The 26,775-nt window shown below is 44.6% G+C and overlaps 1 protein-coding gene across 4 annotated transcripts in view; it reads left to right on the forward strand.

Moving 5' to 3' along the window:
* The window catches only part of FAM184B (family with sequence similarity 184 member B), a 146,782-nt gene that overhangs the window by 82,974 nt on the left and 37,033 nt on the right, over window positions 1-26,775 (forward strand). For 2 of the 4 annotated variants that reach the window (XM_029948348.1, XM_029948338.1), the window contains exons 6-7: window positions 11,681-11,791; window positions 16,395-16,502. The exons of 1 other annotated variant lie outside the window; for it this stretch is intronic. In XM_029948348.1, the coding sequence (XP_029804208.1) occupies window positions 11,681-11,791; window positions 16,395-16,502 (219 nt within the window). The remainder of the gene's footprint in view (window positions 1-11,680; window positions 11,792-16,394; window positions 16,503-26,775) is intronic. One more of the 4 variants, XM_029948354.1, reaches the window with a different exon arrangement.

Below are 26,775 nucleotides of genomic sequence, written 5' to 3' on the forward strand. Positions count from 1 at the left end.
TTTTTCAGTTTTAAATTTTCAATATAATTCTTTGTATCTTCTGTTTCTTTGCTGAGACTTATTATTGTTCTTTTGTTTCGAGCATGTTTGTGATTGCTAGTTGAAGTGTTTTTATGATGGCTACATTAAGATACATCAGGTAATCCCAACACCTATGTCATTTTGGTGTTGGGCATCTTTGGATTGTCTGACTTGTAAAAGATGACATTTTCCTGGTCCTTGGTATCTTGAGTATTCTTAATCATTTCCTGGATTTTTTTGGGTGTTACGTTATAAGACTCTGGATCTTCTTAAATCTGGTGTGTCAGCGAGTGGTGGGTCTACAGAAGTGTGGCTAGCAAGTGCAGCCTTAGACATGTGCCCAAACCAGAAGGAGCACATTCAAGCCTGGCCAGAGCTACAGCTGCTCAGTCTGGCCAGACACAACTGGGAAACAGAGGACAAACTATGTAGAAAGTCACACCATTGTGGCATTCTTCCCTGCAGGGAACAATGAGGACACATGACAACTAAAAACATGCTGTTTGCTGAATTTATCCCTCAAGATGGACAAAAACCCTGTAGTGATTAAAACTCTGATTGGAAGTGGGGAGTCCTCATGAAATTCCTGTTTCTATGTGTTAAATGCATTTGGGAAATTTAGTGTATGCTGATGGAACTCAGTAGGGATGGGCTTACTGGGATGGTTGGTATTGATGTTGGACTTGCTCAAAACTTAAATCAAAAAGGCCCTGTCCTCAGGCATCTCGGGGGCTTAGTTGGTTGAGTATTCGACCTCTTGGTTTCGGCTCAGGTCACGATCTTCCCTTTGTGAGATCCAGCCCCAGCTGGCAGTGTGGAGCCTGCTTGGGCTTCTCTCTCTCATTCTCTCTCTACCCTGCCTTGCTCATGCTGTCTTTCTCTCTCTCTCAAAATAAATACATAAACATTTAAAAAAATGCCCTGTCTTACGAGTGTCCTCATTCTAGATCTCATTCACCCAACACCACCTCCCATTCTCCAGAGGGAGCCTGACCAGGATTCCTTCCCAGGATGGATGGGCCAGCCCTCCAGCGGGCTGGTGTGCTGCACTGATGTGAGATGCATGTTCCCCTACCTACTTACTACCCCTAATTTCCTGCTTGAGAATGACCTCTGCCCTCATTCCCATTATCAAAGTATAGCTACAGAGGAAGAATAGCCTGTTGGTCAGCCTACCTGGAAACCCCAAAGGCAGTCTCTTTTTCCTCCACATCAGCCTGGGGCAGCCTTGAGGTCCTCCCATACCCCCTTGGACACTCAGGGAAGTGGACCCCTTGCCAGTGACTACAGGACCAAGGGTCTCATGACGGGTTTTCCCTTCAGGCAGCCATCCAGGGCCATTCGGATCCAGGCCCCAGCTGGGAGCCCCAAACACCTGCCTCCCAACACATTCCCTCTTGCTCAGGTTGGCCACGGCCAGCGTCTCCACTTGCATGGAAAAACCCAAGTGGCACAGAACCGCTGCAATAAGCTGACTTTTCATATCACCTCCAATTAGACAGAGTTGGGGGAATGTCCTCTTGCTTCCCAGGGCATGGATCAGGCGTTTCAACCCAAATCCATCTACAACCAGAACTGCCTACATGCCCCATCATGTCTGGCCCCACAGACAGAGGAGGATATTCACTCAACACTAATGAAAATGTACCTCTGGGAAACTTTTCATAAAGGAAGCCTTTGTAGATGTCTGCTTTCCACTGTGAAAATGAGGGAAACACCTTGGGGCAAGGGTGCACAAATCCACAGAGATGGTCCCCCTGACTCCCTGTTAGCCTCATTCTCCCACTTGCTCGTGCCCCAAACCAAAGTCTCCTCCCTCTTCCCAGCATGTGTGTCACCCCAGCTGAGCTCCCCTGCACCGGGCTGCTGTTTTTTCCCCAGGAGTCCCAGCCATGGCTAAGCATATTCACTGCCAAGCCCTGTTGGGATTTATAGCTTCCAGGGCACACGCTTCTCACTCCACCTGACCCTGGGGAGCCCCGCAGGCCTGTGTGTCACACCCTCCCTTGCTGTCCACCTCCCCTGAAGTGATCCTCCCCATCTCCATGCTCCTTGGCCTCCTGGTGACCCCCCGAGAATCCCCTCTGAGAGGGCCCTCCCCCTGCAAACTAGCCCATTGCCCAGCCCCTGAACTCACACGCCGGTCCCAGACGGCTTTGAGAGCCGCTGTGACTGCTTCGCTTGATGGTGATCCGTCCCCCAGAATGTGACCTTGGTGGGCACAGAGACTCAACCCCTCAATCTAGTCAGTGCCCAGTAGCTGTTTTGCACTAAGCAATGCACTGTTCTTTAGGCCAGGTTATATTTAAATAAATAGTCAAACAATATAGTGCTATGTGGTATAGAGTAATATTTGAACAAATGTTTATTTAGCACCTATGCCTTAAAGCACTGTGCCAGTGGGCAGGATAGGGTACTCCCCTGGGCGCAGTGTGGGCCTGCTCTGTTGTTGCATGAACTGCACATTGAATGCAAATAGAGACAAGTTCCTGGGCCAGATGGAGCCTCAAGACAGAGGGCTGATGGGGCTGCGTGGGATGAAGTCACAGCTCCAAGGGGCCCACAGTCACACATGGCGGCGCCTTCCAGGCTCTGGGGGCTTCACACAGACATGGAGCAGGCACCTGCCTTGCCTGCCTTCCGGCCCAACTCCTCAGGGCAGCGGGGCTGGCACGGTGAGGGGGCTGGCTTTTGCCCTTGTGTCCCTCTTACTGACTGTGTGCCGCCCCCCAGCGTTTACATTTCTGGCCCCTGTAGCTTCTACTGGTAATTTTTGATTGGATACAGGACACATAGAATGTTAACTTGTTGGGGCGCCTGGGTGGCTCTGTCAGTTAAATTCCTACTTTGCTCAGGTCATGATCTCATGGCTCGTGAGTTCAAACCGTGCATCAGGCTCTGTGCTGACAGCTCAGAGCCTGGAGCCCGCTTCCGATTCTGTCTCTGGTCTCTGGCTCTCTCTGTCCCTCCCCCACTCACTCACACACACACACACACACACACACACACACACACACACTCTCTCTCTCTCTCTCTCTCTCTCAACTGTAAATAAATAAGAATGTTAACTTGTTGAAAGTATGGACCTTTTAAGTCACCCTTTTAAGAGTGCTAAATGTTGTTTTGGCAAGGCAAGCTGCTAAATCACTTGTGAATCAGCCATGTCTTTGGCAGACATTTTGTTTTCATTGTGGTCAAATGCATATAACATAAAACTTACCATTTTTCCAACTCATTTTAAGTTTTGTTAGAATGGGTTTAGGGTAGGGTTTGAACTAGTGCCGCTCCAGCCCTGTCACTGAAGTGTGACCCTTCGTGGGGCCAGATGCACCACATATTGATTAATATTGGTGGCACTGTGATCACTAATGGTGGCCCAGAGTGAATTTTTGGTTTTGTACTGGCTTACTCTTTCACCTGCGCCATGAACTTTACTGTAAATGCATTCCAACTCATAACTTTTCTTCTTGAAAAACAGTTAACATGTTTTCCTTTAAAACACCAATTGAAATCTCTGTTTGGTAATTTTCTGTGGTTGCTCATTTGTTGTTCCCATTACAGTGTCTCCTTCCTGTGTCTTTTTTTAAATTGCCTGTAATTGTGGACAATCTAGACAAGGAAGTAGAAGGTGGGTGTGAGTCCTGCTTCTACCACGTGGGATTTCTTCCGTGTGAAATGGATGTGCTACAGCTTTTCCCTGTGTAGCCTGAGAGTTCAGTGAGAACAGAGCTTCTGGAAGTGCTCTGAGAATTCTGTACATTAATGGCTCATGGAACCCTGTTCCAGGTACGGATAGGAGGCTGAAATGTTTAGACTTGAAACTACTAGTCTCCTTTTTCCTCATGTTTATATCCTAGTAGTTGTTTTTTCTCTTTGCTAAGCTGGGAGGCTGTTAGAGTTTCCTGTTGAAGTCCTCAGGGTCACTTTGGCGGGAGATGGCTACGGGAACGCCTTCCTTCCAATCCGCGTCCTCGAGGCACCCCAGAACTGTTCGCCTTCTGACAGCAAGCCTCATTATTCAGCACCTAAAATGAAACTTACTGATGCCAAACGTTATTAATGAAATCAGCTATTTCCATCTGCGGGGACATTTTTTTTCCACTTTAGGTCCATTTGTCAAGGCATCAGCTGAAGCTGTGATTGATTACACGGACCCTGGGAAGTTGGGCTGCATGAAATTAGAAATAGCCATTGCTTTCTGCTCAGAGTCTTTCTCACAGGGGTCTACACTGTCGTTGCAGTGAACCTGCTTTGACAGAGTCAGTGAGCATCTGTGCCAGGAAGCATGTTAAACAAAACTTTTGTTCAACAAAAGCTTCACTGACTGAGAAGCTAATCAATGCAGTGAAAAAACAAAAATCAGAACTTTGCTGGGGGGGGTGGCTTTGTTTCTGATGGTTCTTGGGACAAAAGGATACTTTATATATCGTTTTTGGCAAATGAACTCTCCAAACAACAAGCTGTGCAAGAGGGATCATAGATTCACTGAAGAGACTGTATGCATGCTAAGTGTCCACCTCGTGTGACCTTACAATCTAATCACATTCCTCTTTTCTTCTAAGTGACTGACTCCAGGGCCACTGGCCTGACCTGGACTTGGCCCCACAGAAAGTGTAAAGTGTGTCCTCCAGGTCATCAATAGCAGCATCTTTTTAGATGCCCGAGTCAGACATGACTTCTCTTTCATACATTACATTCAGTCATTAAGCCCGTGTTGTCCACTTCTCTGATGGCCCTGAAATATCTCCATTTCCTTCCGTCCCCAGTGGTAGCACAATGATCCAGTCTCCCACCATTTCTTGCCGGACCATGCGATGATCTCCTTGCCGGTCTCCCTGTGCCCCCTCCCCCACTTCCTTGGGCCCAGTCTCCATTCCAGAGGAATCTTCTGAAAATTCAGCATTGGTTTCAGAATCTCCAAAGGCCCCCTATCATCTTCACAGTGTAGTTTAGATTTCTTAACATAGCCTTTTAAGACCCTACATCAGGGGTGCCTGGGTAGCTCAGTCGGTTAAGCGTCCAACTTTGGCTCAGGTCATGATCTCACTGTTCGTGGGTTCGAGCCCTGCATCAGGCTCTGTGCTGACAGCTAGCTCAGAGCCTGGAGCCTGTCTTCAGATTCTGTGCCTCCCTCTCTCTCTGACCCTCCCCTATTCATGCTCTCTCTCTCTCTCTCTCTCTCTAAAAATAAATAAAAACAGTCAAAAACAATTTTTAAGACCCTACATCATCCGACTCCTGTTTGCCTCTCTTGCTTCATCCCACACCACTCCCCTGTTTATTCTGCCCTCCAGCCTTTTAGGTCCTCATTCATGCCAAATCCTTTCTCTTCTTGGCCTTAATGTATAGCTCTCTTTAGATGGGGAACACTCCCCTGTCAACTCTCAAATTCACCTGTCTCGTTTTGCTTAGTTTTTACTGATCCTATTGGCCTTGGTTTAAATATTGGTCTTTCTAGAAGCTGTCCCTTGCCTGGCCTAGTGTCTGGTACATGGTACTCCCTATACCTACCTTAGCTTGGCTGTTACTACACTTCTTTGTAATCACTTATTTGCGGCTTGTTTCCCCCACTGGGACACCCTGTTCACTGCCTCCTTCAGTGGTGTGTGAGAGCCAACATGCTGACCCCTTAGAGGCAATTGTTACACCTTTTCCCAACTCTCTGTTCGGTGACCTCATGGTAGTAGCTTGAAATTGGCCACAGTGGGAGTACTTACACCGTGGAAATTAACAAATGATACAAGTCAAAGTGATTGATTGATTGATTGATTGGAAACCAGTTAGACATTTACCAGCACACAGTCACTATATCCTTAGCCCCTTCAATACTTGGCATATAAGAGGTATTCAGTTAATTTTGGTTGGTTGAATGAATGAATGATAGGTTTGCATTTAACCTCAGATCGTCCCCCATCACACAAGCCTTTGCCTCTCCACATTCCCATATGTCAGCTCAAGCGCTGACACTCCTTGGAAACAGAAAAAGTTCCTGAAGTTCTTCCAGTTCCTGAAGACTAGACTTCCAGCTTCTTCACCTGCTTTGGGGGGCATCTGGGGCCTGCCCGCAGGACCTCCCTCAGCTTTGCTGTAGCAAAGGTAGGATGACCTTCCAGTCAGGCATTTGTCTGTACTGCATGCCACATTTCCTTTAGGATGGCAGGGAAGAAGTGTAGCCAAGCAGCCAGCTTTTCCTGAGCTCAAACTTGGACTTCTCCACATACTGGCTGCGTGACCTTGGGCAAGTCATTTAACCCCTTACAGCTTCATATCTTCATTATATAATGAACATTAACACTAGTACCCAGTCGATAGGGTTTTCATGAGGATCAAAGTGATTATTTGCATAAAGGACCAGCAAATGGCCTGCACTTGGTAAATGTCAGCTGCCGTCACTATGTCCATCTCTCAATGAGACCATAAAGGTCTGTAATCAATTGACAGCATAGAAGAACTACACTCCAGATAACTCTGATACTATAACCTCAACTTCATGGGAAATTTTTGAGTGTCCCAGGGCTCAGTTCTTGAATCTCTCCTACTTTTCCTTTTTATTCTCTCTCTAGCTTTTTTCATCTAAACACATGACCTATATGCTGACGACTCTCAAATGCATACCTGCCATCCAGGACTCTCCCCTGATGTCCAGACCCACGTGTCCACCTGCACACAAGACATCTAACAGAGGTCTCAAACTCAACAGGTCCCCAAGAAACTCTTCCTATTGACCATCAACCTACTTCTTTGTCTGTGTTAATGATGGCACCATCCTCCCACTGCTCAGGTTAGAAGCCCTGTGGTTGCCCGTGACTCTTCCCTTTTCATCAGCAGATCCTTGCGGTATACACTGTGAAAACGTCATGGTTCTCTGCCCGTGACCAGAGAGTCCAGCTCCTTTCAGCTCCTGCCTTGGTTACTGTAGCAGCCTCCACACTGTCCTCCCTGCTGCCCCACCTCCCCTGTCCCCACTTCAGTCTGTCCTCAAGACAGAAACCAAGTGACCGTGTTAATGCTGAATCATGTCACTCCACTTCCCAACTGTTGGTTGGCCTTCCTCTTACTCATCTGTCTCTACCGCCACGTATGAGGCTTCCCCATGTCCTCTAACCTCATCACCTGCTCCTTTCCCCCTCAGTCACTCCCCTGCAGCTACAGAGGCCTTCTGTCTGTCCTTAGAACATGCCAGGGTCTGTGCAGGTCCAGGAGGGCTCACACTAAGACATCTCGTTGGTTAGCCTCCTCACTTAACACATGGCTTTACTTCAGAGAGGTGTCTCCTGAGGACTTCTCTGGCCAACCTATGTGAACTGAGCCCAAACCCTTGACCTTCCATAGCCCCATTTGCTGCTTTGTTATTTCTCCTTGACATTTGTTACCATCCCACATGGTGTATACTATGTTGTGCCTATTAACTTCGATGCCTGTCTCTTTTTTGCTGGTGAGTAAACGTTTCATCTGTTTTTTTTCTTTCTTTTTGAGTGTGTGTGTGTGTGTGTGTGTGTGTGCGTGTGTGTGTGTGTGTGTGTGTGTGTGAGGGGAAGAGAGAGAGAGAAGAGAGAGAGAGAGAGAGAGAGACAAGAGGGGAAAGGGAAAGAGAGAGAGAGAGAAAATATTACGTAGAGCCCTATGCAGGGGACATCCAGATGTTTCATCTGTTTTTATCTCCAGCTCTGAGAACAGTGCGTGGCACATGGTAGGTTTCAATGAATATTTGTTGAATGAATGACATGTTTTCTACTTCTAAAGACCAGCTAAGAGGAACAAGATATTCCCTCTACTCGCCCAAAATAAGCTAGGTTGGAAATGTTACACATCTATCAGAATAAGAGTAGTACTTCTTATTTATGGGTCCCTCACTACTTATTTATCAACCCCTTACCCGCTGGCACTGTGCTGGGCATGGAAGGAACTCAGTGAGTCACAGAGAAGTTAGGAAATGTGCTCAAGATCACAGAGCTAAAAGGCTGTGCCACTCACGTGGTCTCCAGAATGTCCCTCTGCCTGGATCTTCTGTGCGAGGCTGTCAGTCTCTCGTGCGAAACGGTGGAGGAAGCAGCCCTATGAGCCTCATCATTCTGACTAAAGTACCGAAGCTATTGAGAAGACCACAGGAAAATTTTGTTCTGATTTTAATATTTCCCTACATCTGAGAATGTAGTTGGCTTCTTGACTTATGGAACACTGAGAGTTGTGTCATTAATGAGCATTTCCTTTTCTCATTTAACACTGCAAAACTTAAACCTAGAGTCTACCATGCCCCCTCCAATATATGTCAGATTTTGGGTATGATCTTAACATTTGTTTCCTTTTGACTTGTTTATGTATCTCTAATTTCTATTTTCTTACAGTATTTTATGACTATCGTAAGGTTCTTTTTTTTTTAACTTGAAGTAGAATTTAATAACTTTGTAGTTATTTCTTTTAAGTAATATTAAAAGCTGAGCTGAGATACAGGAGTAAATAAGTACCAGGAGTGAAGTAATAGTCTGTATAAAATGCTGCTGACTCTGGACTTACTCATCCCAGCAACTTTTTATTTTATTTTTTTTTAATTAAAAAAATTTTTTTACTGTTTTTATGTATTTTAGAGAGAGAGAGACAGAATGAGCAGGGGAGGGTCAGAGAGAGAGGGAGACACAGAATCTGAAGACAGGCTCCAGGCTCTGAGCTGTCAGCACAGAGCCTGCCGCGGGGCTCAAACCCATGAACTGTGAGATCATGACCTGAGCCAAAGTCAGACGCTTAACTGACTGAGCCACCCAGGCGCTCCCCCAGCAACTTTTTAAAAATTAATTATTAAAAAGAATTTAATTCCAATATAGTTAACAAACAGCATTATATTAGTTTCAGGATACAATATAGAAATTCAGCAATCCTATACCTTACTCAGTGCTCATCATAACTGTACTTTTAATCTCCTTCACCTATTTTACCCATCCCCCCACCCATCTTTCCTCTGATAACCAACCATCAGTTTGTCCTATACAGTTAATAGTCTGTTTTTGGTTTGTCTCTTTTTTTCTTTGTATATTCATTTCGTTTCTTAAATTCCACATATGAGTGAAGTCATATGATATTTGCCTTTCTCAGTCTGACTTATTTCACTTAACATTATTCTCTCTAGATCCATCAATGCTGCTGCAAATGGCAAGATTTCATTCTTTTTTATGGCTGAGTTTTATATATATATGTCACATCTTCTTTATCCATTCATCTATTAATGAGCACATGGGCAGCTTCCATAATTTGGCTATTTTTTAAGTTTATTTATTTATTTTTGAGAGACACAGAGATGAGTGGGAGAGAAGCACAGAGAGGAAGACAGAGAATCCCCAGCAGGCCCCATGCTGCCAGCGTAGAGCCCAATGAGGTGCTCAAACCCATGAAACCATGAGATCATGACTTGACCCTAAACCAAGAGTCAAGTGCTTAACTGACTGAGCCACCCAGGTACAGCAATTTGACTCTTTTAATTAATGTTGCAATAAACATAGGAGTGCTTGTATTCCTTTGAACTGGTGTTTTTTTACTCTTTGGCTTAATACCTAGGTGTAATTACTAGATCATATAGCAATTCTATTTTTAATTTTTTTGATGCACCTCCATACTGTTTTCCACAGTGCCCACACCAGTTTGCATTCCCACCAACAGTATACAAGGGTTCATTTTTTTCCCTACATCCTCACCAATACTTGTTGCTTCTTTGTTTTTTATTTTAATCATTCTGACAGGTGTGAGGTGATATCTCATTGTGGTTTTGGTTTGCATTTTTCTGATGATGAGTGATGTTGAGTATCTATTCATGTGTTTCTTGGTCATCTGTATGTCATCTTTTGAGAAATATTTGTTCATGTCTTCTTACTTTTTAAAAGCTTATTTATTTTTGAGAGAAAGCACAAGTGGGGGAGGGGCATAAAGAGAGAGGGAGACACAGAATCCCAAGCAGGCTCCAGGCTCTGAGCTGTCAGCACAGAGCCTGATGTGGGGCTTTAACTCACTCACCATCAGATCATGACTTGAGCTGAAGTCAGATGCGTAGCCAAATGACCCACCAAGGTGCCACTCTTCTTTAAAAAGAAAATTTTTTAACATTTTATTTTATTTTTTGAGAGACAGAGCATGAGTAGAGTAGGGGAAAAGAGAGAGGGAGACACAGAATCCAAAGCAGGCCCAGGCTCTGAGCTGTCAGCACAGAGTCCAGCATGGGGCTTGAACCCACAAATGTGAGATCATGACCTGAGCTGAAGTCAGATGCTCAAACCAGTTGAGCCACCCAGGCACCTCTATTCTTCCCATTTTTAAATAGATTATTTGGGGGTGTTTTTGGTGTTGAGTTGTATGTTCTTATATTTTGGATACTAACTATTAGATATGTCACTTGCAAATGTCTTCTCTCATTCAGCAGGTTATCCTTTAGTTTTGTTGACTGTTTCCTTTGCTGTGCAATAGCTTTTCGTTTTTGTCTTAAATTATTCTATTGTATATTTATCTTTGAGAAAGAGACAAAGAGAGCGTGAGTGGGGGAGGGACAGAGAGAGGGAGACACAATCTGAAGCAGGCTCCAGGCTCCAAGCTGTCAGCACAGAGCCCCACTCAGGGCTCACACTCACAAACAATGACATCATGACCTGAGCCGAAGTCAGACATTCAACTCACTGAGCCACCCAGGTGCTCAGGTAGCTTTTTGTTTTGATTTAATACCAGTAGTTTATTTTGCTTTTGTTCCCTTTGCCTTAGGAGACATATATAGAAAGATGTTGCTACAGTCAATGTCAGAGAAATTACTGCCTGTATTCTCTTCCAGGATATTTATGGTTTCAGGTCTCACACTTAGGCTTTTAATCCACTTTGAATTTATTTTTGTGTATGGTGTAAGAAAGTGGTTCAGTTTCAATCTTTTGCATGTAGCTGTACAGTTTTTCCAACACCATTTGTTAAAGACACGGTCTTTTTCCCATTGCTCTTTCTTACCTCCTTTGTCAAGGATTAATTGGCCATAGAATCCTGGTTTCTTTCTGGGCTCTCTGTTCTGTTCCACTGATCTGTGTGTCTGTTTTGTGCCAGTACAGACTGCTTTGATTACTACAGCTTTCTAATATATCTTGAAATCAGGGATTGTGATATCTCCAGTTTTCGTTTTCTTTTTCAAGATTACTTTGGCTATTTGTGGTCTTTCATGGTTCCATGCAAATTTTAGGATTTTTTTGTTCTAGCTTTGTGTAAAATGCTGCCAGTATTTTGAGGGAGATTGTATTGAATCTGTAGATTGCTTTGGGTCATATTGACATTATAGCAATATTTATTTTCCCAATTCATGAGCATGGAATACCTTTCCATTTGTTTCTGTCATTCTCAGTTTCTTTCATCAGTGTTTTATAGTTTTCAGAGTACAGGTGTTTCATCTCGCTGGTAAAATTTACACCTAAGTATTTTATTTTTCGGGGTACAATTGTAAATGGGATTGTTTTCTTAATTTCTCCTTCTGCTGCTTCACTATTAGTGTACAGAAATGCAACACATTTCTGTATATTGATTTTGTATCCTGTGACCTTTTCTGTAAGCTTCTTTGAACCCCTTTGGGAACAAGGCAGGGTGTGAGTCGGTACATGTCCTGCCCGTGCATTCATGATTTGTGTGGATAACTCTCCTAATCATCATTTAGGAAGTAGAAGCACAGTTGGAGGAAGTGAAGAAGAAATCAGAAAATGAAATCAAGCAGCTGGAAGAAGAGAAAGCAGCCTTAAATGTGAAGCTCCAGAATTCTCTGCTCGAGGTAAATCCTGAACTGATGCAGTGCTTGAGAGAAAACTGGCCTGACTTCTGTACGTTCAGCATCCTCAGCAGAAAGAAAAGGACTTCAGTCTGACAAGAAATATGTCCCAGGAGGCATAAATTTAGCTGCGAGTAACCGGGAGCCTGATTGATGGAGGCTTAACAAAGAGCGTTTATGTCTCACATAAAAGAAGGAGGCAGGAGGCTGCTGGGGTTGGTTCTGTGGCTAAATGGTGTCAGGCCTGGTGTTTCTGAGATTCCCACGGTCTCCCCCCTTCCTGGGCTCTGTCCCCACTTTCATGGGTATTAGGTGCTTTGCCTTCATGGGCTCCTTCCTCCATTGGAAAAAATACCAAAAGTATACTTTGTGACTAATTGGTATAAAGATGAATATAGCCAAGCTGTATTTTTACCTGCTGACTTTAAAAGAAATTAAAACATTGTCACGGCCCCTAAAAGTATTGTGGGCCCTAGGCCCTGTGTCTAATGGAGATGTTAGCTCAGATGCCCCCAGGCTGGGAAGATGACTGTCACTGCTTCACTGTTGAGCCCAAATTTACACCAGGAAATGGGGAGGGGCGGTGAAGACCAGGCCTGTGCATCAGGAGACCACCAGCTTCCACAGACTCTTCTCCCATTGGTAATATCTGCATCACGTGGCCAGCCTGGGAAGGACGGTGGAAGCAGGCAAGGGAAAAAGGGGTGGAGGATGCCTGTAGACCAGCTGAACCTCACAGTTGGTGTGGTGGGGGAGTCCACCTGTCCAGACCACCCAGAAACCAAGGTCAAGGTTTAAAAGACCTGTTGGCCATGTTATGATGGGGGAAGAACTCTTGGGAGGGGTTGGAAACAGGCTTCATTTTTTTTTAAATGTTTATTTATTTTGACAGAAAGAGAGAGCACAAGTGGGAGAAAGGCAGAGAGAGAGAGGGAGAGAGAATCCCAAGCAGGCTCCATGGTGTCAGTATGAGCCCCCACACAGGCTCTATCTCACAAACTGTGATGTCATGACCTGAGTTGAAATCAAGGGTCAGGATGTTTAACTGACTGAGCCACCCAGGGACTCCCAAGCCTCATTCTTGAGCCTAATTAGACCCTCAAAAAATGTACAGAGGTTTCCTTGCTTCCCCTGCCTTCCTTCACCCCTTCCAGATGAGCCTGAGTGCACCATTCCTTCTGGAGCCCATGAAATTGGTTCCTCAGCCCTGATCAAGCCCTACAACCTCCTAGGGGAGCTTTTAAGAATATAGAAGCGGGGGCGCCTGGGTAGCTCAGTCAGTTAAGCCTCCGGCTTCGGCTCAGGTCAGATCTCACCTTCATGGGTTCTACCCCTGCGTCAGGCTCTGTGCTGACAGCTAGCTCAGAGCCTGGAGCGTGCTTCCGGTTCTGTGTCTCCTTCTCTCTCTGCCCCTCCCCCTCTCATGCTCTGTCTCTCTCTGTATCAAAAATAAATAAAACATTAAAAATAAAAAAAATTTAAAAAAGAATATAGAAGCAGTGAGCAAAATAGTCTGGATTGGGGCATCTGGGTGGCTCAGTCGGTTAAGCCTCCGACTTTGGCTCAGGTCATGATCTCATGGTCGTGGTTCAAGCCCCGCATCGGGTTCTGTGCTGACACCTCAGAGCCTGGAGCCTGCTTCGGATTCTGTGTCTCACTGTCTCTTTGCCCCTCCCCCTCTCATACTTTGCTACTCTTTGTCTCAAAAATAAATAAAACATTAAAAAAATAGTCCAGATTGCTTAAGAATACCTATAATAGTTCGGTCTGGGGACAAGCATGGTGATAGAAGAAAACCTGAACCAGTGGTTATTTCTAGAAGGAAGAGAGGGTGGTAGATCAGGGATAAGGTCTGTGATGTGTTACCCCTTCAGCTGGGTGACATGTACACACATTAAGTTTTCTGAATCCCTTTTTTCTATGTCACAAGCTATCGTTTTTCTAAAATGTGAACATGCCAAGCCTTGAACTTGATGTATCAGAGGTTTTGGAGGTGAGGACCTGGTGAAAGTCTCGGCTCCAGAGGCTTTTATTCCACCTCGACCCAAGGCGGCTGCACAGCAAAGATGCCCATTTCCTCCTCCCTCCTCCCCCTCTCCCTTCTGAGTGAAGCCCAGCTTCACACGGGACCTGGACTGCTCTGCACTGCAGGGCTTAGGGAGGCTTCAGCGCAGTTATTCCTCTGACATGGGACCCTGGGGTCACCACCTGGTGATTTCTCTGGATGCCCCTCAGAACCTCTCTCTAAAATTGACGATGGTGAGTTTTGTTGAGTACTTACTTTTAGTTCAGGAACTTTCTAAGCAGCTTACATCTATCAACATTTAATCCTCACAACCACCATACAAAGTAGGTACTAATATGATCTGTGGTTTATAGGGGCGCCTGGGTGGCTCAGTTGGTTAAGCTATCAACTTTAGCTCAAATCATGATCTCATGGTTCATGGGCTTTAGCCCTGCATCAGGTTCTGTGCTGACAGCTCAGAGCATGAAGCCTGCTTTCGATTCTGTGTCTCCCTCTCTCTCTGCCCCTTCTCTACTCAGGCTCTGTTTCTCAAAAATAAACAAACATTGAAAAAAACTTAAAAAATGATCTGTGGTTTACAGATGAGTTAACAGAGGCACAGAGATGGTAAGTCACTTCCTCCAAGTCACACAGGTAATGAGTAGTGGGTCTGGGATTCAAACCCAGGTTATGTGGCTCTTAAGACCCCACTTTTAACCATGATACTAATACGACGTCCAGCATAGTATGCCGTGTCTCTGATGCCCCAGGATCATTCAGGACCTGAGTATATGTAGATGGCTGGTGTGACCCAGAGGCTGACCTTGACAAAGTACCTGCTCATCACCCTCCATTCCTTCCACTGCCTTGGTGGTGGTGTCATCCATCCACCGGCTTACCAAAGCTAGAAGTGGGAGACTCAGCCCTGACCTCCTCCTCTCCTGCTCCTCCATTCTCACCTAGAGCCCCTGCCCTGCCCCACCCTCACATCCACTCAGATTTCAAGTCCTGTGGGTCCTACCACTGAAGGCTCTCCGTCTCTCTCCCCTTTCTCTATCAGCACCCCCAGGAGGGCTCACCTAGACTCTGTTTTCTTTACCTCTTATAGATGTTACATAAACAAGTGCATAGGACTCATTTGAGTATTTCATAAGCCTTAGCAAGATTAGTGTAAGTAGTTTCGTAATCTTCTTCTGCGATGTTGCCTAGAGTCTTGCTAGAGTCTCGGCCTGTATCTCCCTGTCTCCACATTCTCCCTAGTCTGGCTAATTCCAGAACTAGCATTCTAAACCCCACATGGCCCCACTCCTCCTTCTCCAAAATCTTTAACTGCCATGTTTTTCATAATCTGGGCCTAACCTAACTCTCCACCACTACCCCCCGACTCTGTTTCCTCCCATCCACTCCTTCAAGCTGGGCCTCCAACATGGAACTTTCCTCCTATTCTCACACACATCCTACCTTCCCCTTGCCATTGTACCTACTATTCCTGCTGCCTGGAATGTCCTTTCTTACCCTTGCCACAGATGGACTCTTATTCATCCTTCAGTGCCCCTAAGGCTAGCCTGGGCAGAGTTTAGTGCCGTAGATTCTTTGCAGTAGTATGTATCTCATAGTAATTTTTGTGAGCATTAGATGAGTTAATACTGTAAAATGCTTAGGTCTGTTCCTGGCACAGAACAAACTCACCATTAATGGCACTATTATCGTTTTGTTTTCTGAATGCTCGGATTATAAACATCTATCTGCCTCTTGCATAAGACGACAGCTCCTAGAAGGAATATTTTATTCTCTTACCATCTTGCTCTCACTCTGTGCCTCTCCCTTACCTCCTCCTACCTGGCCTGGTGCCTGAGGAGTACTAGCTTTCCTACAAAGATTTGTTAGCAACATCTGAGTTTTCTTTATGGTTCTTGGCCGTGTTCTTCCAAAGTCTAGAGTAGAGAAGCCAGTCTGTTTAACCGAGACTCTACAATTAGTTGGTTAAGAATAATCATCATAATTAAGGCTATACAATTTAATAGCACCTTCTAGCCACTCTTTCATCTTATTGGTATAATTCTTTTTTTAATGTTTATTTATTTATTTTGAGAGAGAGAGCAGGAGGAGGGGCAGAAAGAGGGGAGAGAGAGATCTCAAGCAGGCTCCACACTGTTGGCACAGAGCCTGACATGGGGATCGATCTCATGACCAGGAAGATCATGACCTGAGCTGAGTTCAACAGTCAACCACGTAACCAGCTGAACTGCCTAGGCACCCCTTATTGGTATACTTCTTAAATATCGTTCCTTTTCTTTACCAACTAACTTTAAAAAAATAATTGACTTACCTTCCAGGAATGGTGTGAAAGCCACCCTGAAGCTCTAGTATAGGGGTATTTATATAAATAGTTTAAAGAAAAGTATAGGCTCATCTATTCCAAGAAGACAAAGCAACTTGCCAATTAGAAATGGCCTTTCCAGAAGCACATTTGGAATTTGACTATTGGGGCACTATCCCCAGAACTGATTGACCCAAGAGAATGGTTTCCCAGATTAATGACTCCGTTAGGAGATGGGACTTTGTTTCATTGCCAAGCGTTTTTTTTCCCTTCCATTTTAGGTTATAAGACTGGAAGAATTTATCCAACAGCATAAGGTACATCCCCGAAAAGGCAAAGAAAAGCCCCAGGAATTGGACAGCCAGCACTGTAGTATTTTAGAGACCCAGGTAACCTGTTTTTTCTGCTTCAATTAAGGATCTTTCTCTTCTTTCAGCACTTCATCGTTCCCAGTGACACATGCTGGCATTAAGAGGTTCTTTTATTTACCCCCTCAGAGCTGCCAAGATGCCTGAAAAAAGTGACCACAAAATCCATTTGCACAAATCATGAAGCAAATAAAGTTTCAAGTAGTTATGTATGTCGTTTGCAGAAGAACAAGGCTTGTCAGATGAAATCTCTCCCTCTCTGACAGCGGCTTGCATGGCAGATAGAAGGGCGCTCCCCCAAAGCCGGCGTCCGGTTCTGTCAGGCAGGAGCACCGCCCCCCTCCACCTCTGCACTATCAGTTACTCTCACGGTAGCCATTCTGCCTGATTCTGCGCATTCCGGGGGTCTGCCTCAGGCCGGAAGCTGCTTCCTGTTTATCCTCTGTCAGCTCGTGATAAGCTATTTTATTTTCCTACGGACGCCATGATGAAACACCACACACTTGGTGGCTTACACCACAGAAATGTGTTGTCTCACAGTTTTGTAAGGGAAACATACCCAGTCAAGGTGTCAGTAGAGTGGGTTCCTTCCCGAGACTCTGAGAGAGAATCTCCTGCCTGCCTCTCTGCCAGCTTCCGATGGCTGCTGGCAGTCTGTGGCAAATGTGGCTTGCGGATGCATCACTCCAAGCTCTGTCTCTGTCATCACGCGTGTCTGTGCCTCTGGGTCTTCACATGGCCGCCTTCTAAGGACACCAGTTGTTGGATTTAGGGCCCAGCCTAATCCAGTTTGACCTCATCCTAACTAATTACAGCCACAAAACTTATTCTAAATAAGGTCATGTTAGTAGGTACTGGGGGCTAGGACTTCAATATCTCTCCCTGAGGGCACAATTTAATGCAAAACACAGGCATTCATTTAACAGTTGTTGCATGATGTCAACAAACAGAATTCCTGTGAAGTTCGTGTTTGAGCGCCCCGGCTTGGATGACTGTCTTGATTCAGCTTCCCTATTAACCTTTGCATCTGGAGCCATCAGAAGTCCACCACTGTAAAGTTTTATTTATTACTGCCCTAAATTGTCAGTCTGCGTCACACCCCAGGTGGGAAAACACACATAAGTGAGTCTGAATCTCATTGCTTCACCCTCATCCATCTCTTATTCGTCACATCTGTGTGCCTGAGAGTCTACAGGAACAGCAGTTTCTCTTCCTTGACCTCAGACTTCCAGAGCTTGAGCCCCGATCCTGCCATCAGTCCCCTGCCATTTCCTAATGGGATTGCCCATCCTTAACCACATATTCACCAGGGTGAAAATGAGCCAAAAATCTGGTGGATAAAGACTTGAATAACAGTTAACATTTATATGGGTGCGACCTGGTCAGTTCTAGAGCATGGTCCCCATCTATGACTTCCTCGGAGTTTTACAACAACCCTGTAATGCACTCATTTTACAGAGGAAGAAGCTGATTGACAGAGCAGTTGGGTGACTTGCTCATGGTCACAGGCATCCACACTGCCAGGACAGGACAGAATTACTGGTCTGTGGATCTGATCCCATTACTCTCCTTGTGAAAGTATCAAAACATGCCCAGATGCCTCCCAGATAAAACAGACCTCAACTCTGTCTTAGGGATGAGAAGAATAGCCAGGATGCCTTGTGTTTCCCTCCCACCCTGACACCCAGACGGGTGGAATCCTTGAACAGCCTTTATTGCTCCCACATAAGCCCGTAGGAGAAAGCTGAAGACAATGAGGCTTCAACAATAAGGCTGGTCCTTCCAGATTTGGGGCCACCCATCCTTTCTGATAACATCAGCCTGAGAAGTATGCAGATATTTTCATTCTCCCTCAGTTTCTCAAGAACCAGCCTCATGAGCTAGCCTTCTGCTAGAACTCCTGGCCCCAGGGACAACGGAACTTCCCACCAGCACAGTGTGGAATTTCTCAGAAAGAGTCTTCCTCAAATAGTTGAATATTTCTCAGCTCCTCACACTGACTGTGGCAGGGGGATGAGATGAAGTTGGCTAGGATCCTGAGTGATGAGGTTCCAGTGAAAGTAAGGTTGATAGGCTCAGGAAGGTTGTGTATTGGCTATATTTTCAGAGGACAATGCACACACATAGAAATTCTAGGTATGTTCCAGAACAGAAGAATAAGGGCCAGAACTGGGATGGCAGCCCAGGGTTTCTCTGCCTGATCCCCAGCCACTACCCACCAAGTGCCAATAGCATTTCCCCAATAAAAATGACTCAGCCAAAAATGTCTCCAGATGTCACCAAATGTCTTTTGGGGACAAAATTGCCCCCAGTAGCTAAGAGCCCTGAAAAAGTCCAAAATCCAAGTGCATGTTGACAACCATGAGTTGGTTCACAGTGAAAGTCGGCTCTCCTACCACCCTCCTTGGTCTAGAACATTGTCCCTCGTAAGCCCAGCTTCTAAAAGTGGTGTGTATCCCTCTACATAGAATTGCACATGGAACCTTGATGAATACTCATTCCATTTGGCCCAACTCTACATGCACGTTGTTCATTCATTGCCCAGTCATTTGCGGAATACCTAAGATGTGCCAGCCTCCGAGCTAGATGCTGGAGGAGAAAAGATTCATAAATCAACAGTCTTAAAACTATGTGGACATTTAGAAATAGAATTAAACTTCTCGTGCTATGTTTTCTATTAGGCAGCTATTATGTGCATTACAGGTTGAGTTTGTTCTTCTAAATTGTTTTCTTTTCAAATAATTAATCCATGTATGTGGCACAGAATTTAAAAGGTATATATAGGGATACTGTGAAAAGGATCCCTCCACCCCCCAGTTCCCTATCTTGTCTATCTGCTTGTCTGTCTGCTTAAAGCTATATTGCACATATGTAAGCATAATTATGAATATATTATTTTTTTCTACAAGTGGTAGCACACTGCCTTGTGCTCTACTTTTTCTGCCTTAAATTTTTGTAACTTGGAGATTGTAACACAGCAGCATGCTTCCATATCAACGTCATTTTTTAAAAAGGAAAACCATAGCATATTTAACCTTTCCCTTACGATAGATATTTTGGTTGGTTTTTACATTACAGGGACTATTTCACTGGATAGCTCCATAGCAGGATATAGTTCAGTATAGTGGTGAGGAACACTCACCCCTAAACCAGATGCTTGGGCTCTGACTGGCTGGAGAATCTCAGACAAATGATTTAAAGTCTTTTTGCTTGAGCTTCCTCATCTGCAAAATGGGGCAATGATACCATCTACCTCAGAGGGCTTAAGTGAGAACTAAATAAATTAGTATCTGTACAGTGTCGGGAAGTACCCAGCTTGTGGAAATGCTCATTAGGTGCTAACCTATGATTGTAGAGTTTTCTGGGTCAGGTGGCATGTGTCTTTTTAACATGGACAGTCATGCCACATTACCTCCCACCAACGATGTCCCAGGACACATTCCCCATGGCAGCACATGTGAGTGCCTGGTGCCCCACAACCTGGCCAGCACAGCACATTACAAACTTTCTGAATGTGACCAATCAGAGAAAATATAGAATTTAGTTTAAATATTTTTGGCAAGCCTATATGCCAGCCATGGGAGTTGAAGCTTTGCTTAGGCCCTAGAGATACAAAGTCCTAGAGAGTCTTTCAGGCTGGTGCAGAGGATGTGTGAGTGGCCGTCTGCTGTGCAGTAATAGCTGTCACTACACAGGAACCCGCAAGGGGCAGAGCCTTGAAAGGAAGGCTCAGAGGGGATTGAACCATCTGGCTGCTCATCTGGAAGTGGAAACAGGGACAGGAGGCCAGAACAGGGTGTTAAATGACCACTTCCCCAAAGATATTCTTGCTGAACTGGGGTCTGTACAATTTAAGTTTGTTGCAGAATCAGGAGTTTTAGGGTGCCTGGGTGGCTCAGTTGTTTAAGCATCTCACTTTGGCTCAGGTCATGATCTTGATCTTGTTGGCTCGAGCTGAACATCGGGCTCTGCACTGCCAATTCGGAGCCTGCTTGGGAGTTTCTCACTCCCTCTCTCTGTCCGTTCCCTACCTGCACGTGTCTCTCTCAAAATAAATAAATAAACTTTAAAAAAAAGACTCAGGAGTTTTAGTTTATGCCCTTGGCTCTTCTGCCAAAGCAGTGCAGAGTCAAGGAGATATAAATAATAACACCAATTGAGAACGAAGCTGTTTTCACACTGCTCCCAGAACATGCAGAGAGAGGGTTGCCAAGCCTGGATGTGGCTCTGTCCCCGGGACAGTTAGATGGGACTCTGCTGAACCTTTTGTCCTTGTCTCTCATGTCAAGTCTCTTTGATTCATAGTTTTATTCTCTGGGCTTCAGAAAGCCATGGCAGCCTTGCTAATTCTGAAGGAAAACTATTTTTTGTTTTTTTGTTTTCTGGAAGATTCCTCTGGTGCCTGGGTCATAGTGAACTAGGGAAGATAAGGGTGAAGTTTCCGTATTCTCATGCCTATACCTCTCCAAAGGAGAAAGGAGAGTCATTGGTGGTAATTATTACTCAAGCCTTTTCGCCTCAACAAATATTTATGTGTGGTGTCTATGCAGGGCACAGGGGCTGGATGCTGGGGTAAATGAGGCTCAGTGTTGGTCCTCAGAGAGTTCCATCACAAGTGGGGGAAATGAGTATTTAGTTAAATAATAGCCTGTTACAAGAAATGCTATAATAATGGCAGGAAGATTCTTTGCAGCCAGTATGATGGGAGAGGCAGCTTTCAACTCAGGGGAGTCCAGGAAGGTTCCACAGAGGAGTGACATCTGCCGCCATCTGCCTGGACACCGAAAGTTGAAGATGACTTCATTGGGAAGGGACCGAGCCGAGCCGGGGGAAGGACCACAGTGAAAGGTCCCAAGGTGAAATCGCCAAGCCTGGTAGGAAGGGAGACGAGAGGCACTCTGACGCTCTCCTAGGCCTGAGAAATAACCCTGCTCACAGGAGGCCCTGTGCACTTTGCTGGGCAGCTGTCACCACGTACCGTACCTGGATTACGTGAATCCAAGGGTGTCAGCTGTCCTGAGGGTGGGCAGACAAATAATGACTAAGCCCTTGAACAACTGCAGTGTCTCTGTGCTGTGAGCAGAGGGGTCTGGTTCTATCTGACATTGAACAGGCAGCCGGCCCTGCAGATTTACTCTGCAGAGAGATTCCTGGCTGAGGATCAGACTGAGATCTGCTGAGCCTGGGAAGACAGCATAGGGAGGGCAGCAGCTCTGGCCTGAGGGTTAGGACACGGATTCCACCCAGGCTGTACCCCAGACCTACTTGGGGACCTCAGGCAAATCCACAAACCTTGGATCAATTTCCTTGTTACTCTGATAAGACCCTGACTGTGTGCCAAGAACTTAGTGCTTTACGCAGCCACACAACAACCCTAAGAGGCAAGAGTCATTTTATGTGCATTCTACAGGTAGGGAAACTGAGGCCCAAAGAGTAGCATCAGAGCCCATGATACCATTCTGTACTGCTTCTCTTTAGTAAAATGGCAGCTATAATCCCTGCTTGGCTCCACGCCCCAGGGACTTGCGGTAATGAACAGAAGAACGCATATGAAGGCACTTTCCAAAATTGTTCAAGAGTCTATAAATGTAAGGTGACTTTATAGTATCTATTACAGTCCCCTGTAATCATTTCAGCAAAACCCCATTGCATTAGGGTTCTATTTTAAGATGTACATAATGCTACTTTTGAAAGATTGTCATCTGAACTTGAGGATGACTTTGAATATTCCATTCCAGGAGGTTTCCTGGGCGTGGGTGTTCTTTTAAAATAGAAACAATCCAGAAGAGGTTAACTGCCTGGAAGATGAGTGATAAAGAGCCAATGTGAACACAGGTTTAAAATAACTAGCTATTTGCTTGGGAGGAGTTGGGAGGAGACTTTTATGATGGATGGTTGCAGAAGAAGCAGAACTATTTATTTTTCTGTGCACACTTTATGCCCAGGCCACTTTGGCTCTGGATAGAGAATGCTGGGCTGAACTGGAGCCTGATGGGGAAATCAGGAGTGTGAATTAGGGGGGGATAACTCAGAATATACCAGGAGTGACTCAGGGTCCTTCCTGGGAGGAATTCACGGAGACCCTAAGCAGATAACCGGGAAAGGGTCAGCTGGAGAGGCTGTTCCATTTGAAGGTCAGAGAAGAGCACACCATTGCCATGAGTATCGGTGGGCTTGAAAGCATTTGTTCAGCCACCCGGTGATTTCCATGGTCATATCCATTTGTGAAATATTCCAGGGGCACCCTAGCAACTTTTGAATGAGGTACTTTGATCTCAAATGCCAAGTACACAGGGGGAGAGAGGAGGGAAATATTTTTGACATTGATATGGTTTGTTGGTCCACACCTCAGCCCTCCCCGCCCCCCCACTGAACCATAAGTTTGCAGAAATCAAGAACTATGTGTTCTTGATCTTTACCCTTCCAGTACCTAAAGTACCTGCTGTGGCAGATGCTCAGCACCATCTCTTACACAAAGTGTATAAGGGTACCATTTTGAGTCCTGGTAGTTAAAGGTTAGATTAGGAACCAAAATTTGCCTTGGCTGGAGGATGATTTACAAGAACCCTGGGGTCCTTCTCCAATTACATGTGGAGGGAGAGGTGGATTCACCTTCCTCTGGGAAGGAGGTCCTTGTCTCTGGCCCTAGGGGATGGAAAAGAACGTGAATAGACAAAAAGGATTACTGAGTTCACTTCTCTCTTGATTAGGAAAACAGCTTTCATCTGTCAGGTTGATTTTGAGTGTCTGTTTCACAGACAGTTCTTGTAGTACACTTGTGCAACGTGGTTAGAACTCATACCAGCTAAGTCCCAGTGCTGGCATCTGGCAATCTTCCCAAAGTGGTGGTCACATGGAATCCTGGCAGGGGGTGGGACGATCCAGGGGTGCAGTTCCTCATGCCACCCTCCAGTGGCTATGTGACCTGAGGCAGGCAGCTGGACTACTCTGACCTCACATCCCGCTCTGCAACATAAGGATGGCAGCGTCTTTCCTGCCCACCTTACAGAGCCATAGACATCTGTCAGTTAACGTATAGAAATAGAAAAATGTGATGCAGCTGGAAGCCGGTGCAGTCATCCGGGTGCATCATCAGCTTTTTATAGCGTGTTCCATTCTCCCCTGTTTCTGGACCCCTGCCCAGCATGCCTTTAAATATATCAGTTGTTGATAAGGTGGCCCAGAAATTACATCCTGCACATTCCCTTTCATGGTCTTCACAGTGGCTCAGTGCACTTGAAATTCTTTTTCATCTTTATAACAACTTTCATGAGATATTTGTCCATTATTCATATTGCTTTAAGTTCCTTCTTTTTTCCTTGATCAGGCTTCATGTGTCTTTTCAAAAAGTCACCTTTCCGATGTGCTGGTTGGATTTCTTCTTTTCTATGTCATTAATTTTGTCTTTCATATCTCTTTTTTTCTACTGACTTGGGTTTTATTCTGTTGTTCTTTTTCTAACCTCTTGAATGTTTTCTAGTAAAGTCACTTAAGGTTGTAAATTTCCTTCTAAAAATGTATGTCTTTAGCTGCATCCCAGAGTTTACTTTTTAAAATCTACTTTCTTGTTGCTTTCTAATTTTATTGCATTGTCATCAGATCATGTGTAGAACGTCAACACTCAGAACCATGGTGAGATTTGCCTGTAGCCTGCTGTGGGGTTATTTTTAAAAGTTACCTATGCGATAGAAAAGACATCTATATTCTCATGTTAGTCATTTAAGTATACTGTTGACCCTGGGACAATGTAGGGGTTAGGGATGCCAGCTGCCCCACATGGTCAAAACTCCATGTGTAACTTTTAATTCTCCCCAAAACATAACTATTAATGGCCGACTATTTATCAAGAAGCTTTGCCAGTATCATAAACAGTCAATTAATGCATATTTTAAAGTAAGCTACAGAGGAAAAAATGTTATTAAGAAAATCACAAGGAAGAGAAAATACATTTATACTACTGTACTGTATTGTGCTGAAAAAAAAATCCACGTATAAGTGGATCCTTACAGTTCAAATCTGTGTTGTTCCGGGGTTGACTATTTGAATTTTAGCTCTGGGATATGATCACTGTATGATCTTAGGGAACTTGTGTACTCTCTCTTACCTCAGTTCTCAGTTTCATCACCTTTAAAGAGGGATGATACTGCCCATTTCGTAGAGTTGAGGGCCTGGCAACGTGTAACACCATATAAATGTTAGCACTGATTAGGTTTTTTTTTTTTTCTATTAGGTTTAGCTCAACAACCTGGTTGTTCAAATCTCCTATATCCTCGCTCATTTTGTCTACTTAACATATCAGTTTCTGAGAGGTGGTTATTAAGTTCTCCCATTATAGTTACAAATTTGCCTATTTCTCTGTACAGTCCTGGACATTTTGCCTTATGTTTTCAGGCTTTATTGTTAGATGCCTGCAGGTTCATTTCTAGAGAGTGTTAGTGAACAATTCTTTTTACCAGGATAGATGCCACGTTGAAAGTACCAGTTCATGTTTATCGTGATTACTGATACCATTAAGATTATTTTTGCCAATTTATTTTGTGTTTTCGATCTATCAACCTTATGACCTTTTGAAACCTGGGACTAATTAACTTTATCATTATTTATGTACTAATATTGTAGTATACTATTCTGACTTGTTGCTGTTATTCTGCATTTACTGTGCAATTTTCCCTGGATTATACCGAACATGTATTTGTAAGAGGTGTCTCACAAAGATGTTTTGCTTATACTGTGATATTTACTTCTGGGTTTTATATGAATTGGAGCTATCCAAGATATTTTTAATGCCCCAAATACCTCAAAGTGGGAGGCAAATTTAGGCCTTTTAGCTTACAGTCCACATGGAGATTGTAAGCTGGTCAATAATATCATTTTTGAAAGTGCACATCAGTGAACCAAACTCACTGGGCCCTGCAACTAATGGCATGCCAGCCAGTGGGAATTTAGAATCCTGTTGCACACAATAAAGAAAAAAGATTCAGGCAAAGGAAAATGGCTGTGTAGAATGTTCTCAGTTATTGGCTGTGGGATTTATAACATTTTAAAAACTGTATGTGGGATTACTTTTAGCTTCTAGGATGGGAGAAAGAGAACACTCCAATAACTAATACAGAGCAGGAAAACGACTTCCTGTCTTATTTATTGCTGTGTTTCTGGAACAGTGTTTCGCACATAGTAAGTGACCCGTAAATACTTGTGAGCAAACTACCATAGCAAAAACATTGTTATGGAGTCTTTAAGAGCAGAGGGTATAATTGCAACAAAAGAGACTATGAAGGCTTCATGGAGGAAGTGGATGTTGAGTAGGGCTTTGAAGGATAAGTATGATCCAGAGGTTAAACAATCAAGAGTGTTAGAAGTGATAGAGAATGTGGGATTCATTTTAGGAAACAACATGGCATGATTGTGGGAGCCAGTTAAACAGTCTATATTCAACTGTTCTGTTGAATGCTGGGGCGGGCAGTTAGGACAGAAGGACAGGTGTGGCATGGGGAAGACTAAGGACGAATGCAGCCCATGAGGCAGAGCTGAAACAGTTTCTGAGGCCGATGAGCCTCCAGCTCTGATTATGGCATCCTGTAGGAGAACCTGGCATCCTTCATCACGGAGCTAAACATGCCCCAGGCTCAGGGTGTGGAGAAGCCGATGGAGGGTCTGGCTTGTCTCCAAGATAATATCCCAGATATCTCTTGGATGCTTAACAAGCTCCTCACACTGCAACATGTCCAGATACGAACTCTTGGTCTCATCCTCCCTAAACAAGCATGTACTTGCCTCAGGACCTTTGCACAGGCTGTTCCACCACCCACAATGCTCTTTCCTATGATATTTGCATGCCTTTCTCCTTCACATCACTCACCACAACCAAGTGATCTTCCCTGGTTTAAATAGTTGGATATTCAAGTACAGAGTTTAGTGGAAAGCTTGGAAATAGATTAAATTTGTTTGTCATCAGTATTCCTGGAACTAGATGAGATGCTGGGGAGTGAAGGCAAGAAGTCCAAGGATTAAGGTGTAGAATAGAAAAGCAGGTGGCTTGAGCAGAAGAAAATAAGAAGGAGCAGCTGGCGAGGGAGGAGAAAGGGCCATAGGAGGGAGTGACCAGATATTTCTAGTTCTGCAGGGAGGCTCAGTTACCTGAAGCCCAAGGAGTGACTACTGGATGTGACAACACAGAGGTCATCACTGGCCTTGACACTGGTGACTTAAAAAAAATTTTTTTTAATGTTTATTTATTTTTGAGAGAGAAAGAGACAGAGCATGAGTGGGGGAGGGGCAGAAAGAGAGGGAGACA

The sequence above is a fragment of the Suricata suricatta genome, chromosome 1 (genome assembly GCF_006229205.1).
Source record: "Suricata suricatta isolate VVHF042 chromosome 1, meerkat_22Aug2017_6uvM2_HiC, whole genome shotgun sequence".
In the NCBI taxonomy this organism is placed as follows: domain Eukaryota; kingdom Metazoa; phylum Chordata; class Mammalia; order Carnivora; family Herpestidae; genus Suricata; species Suricata suricatta.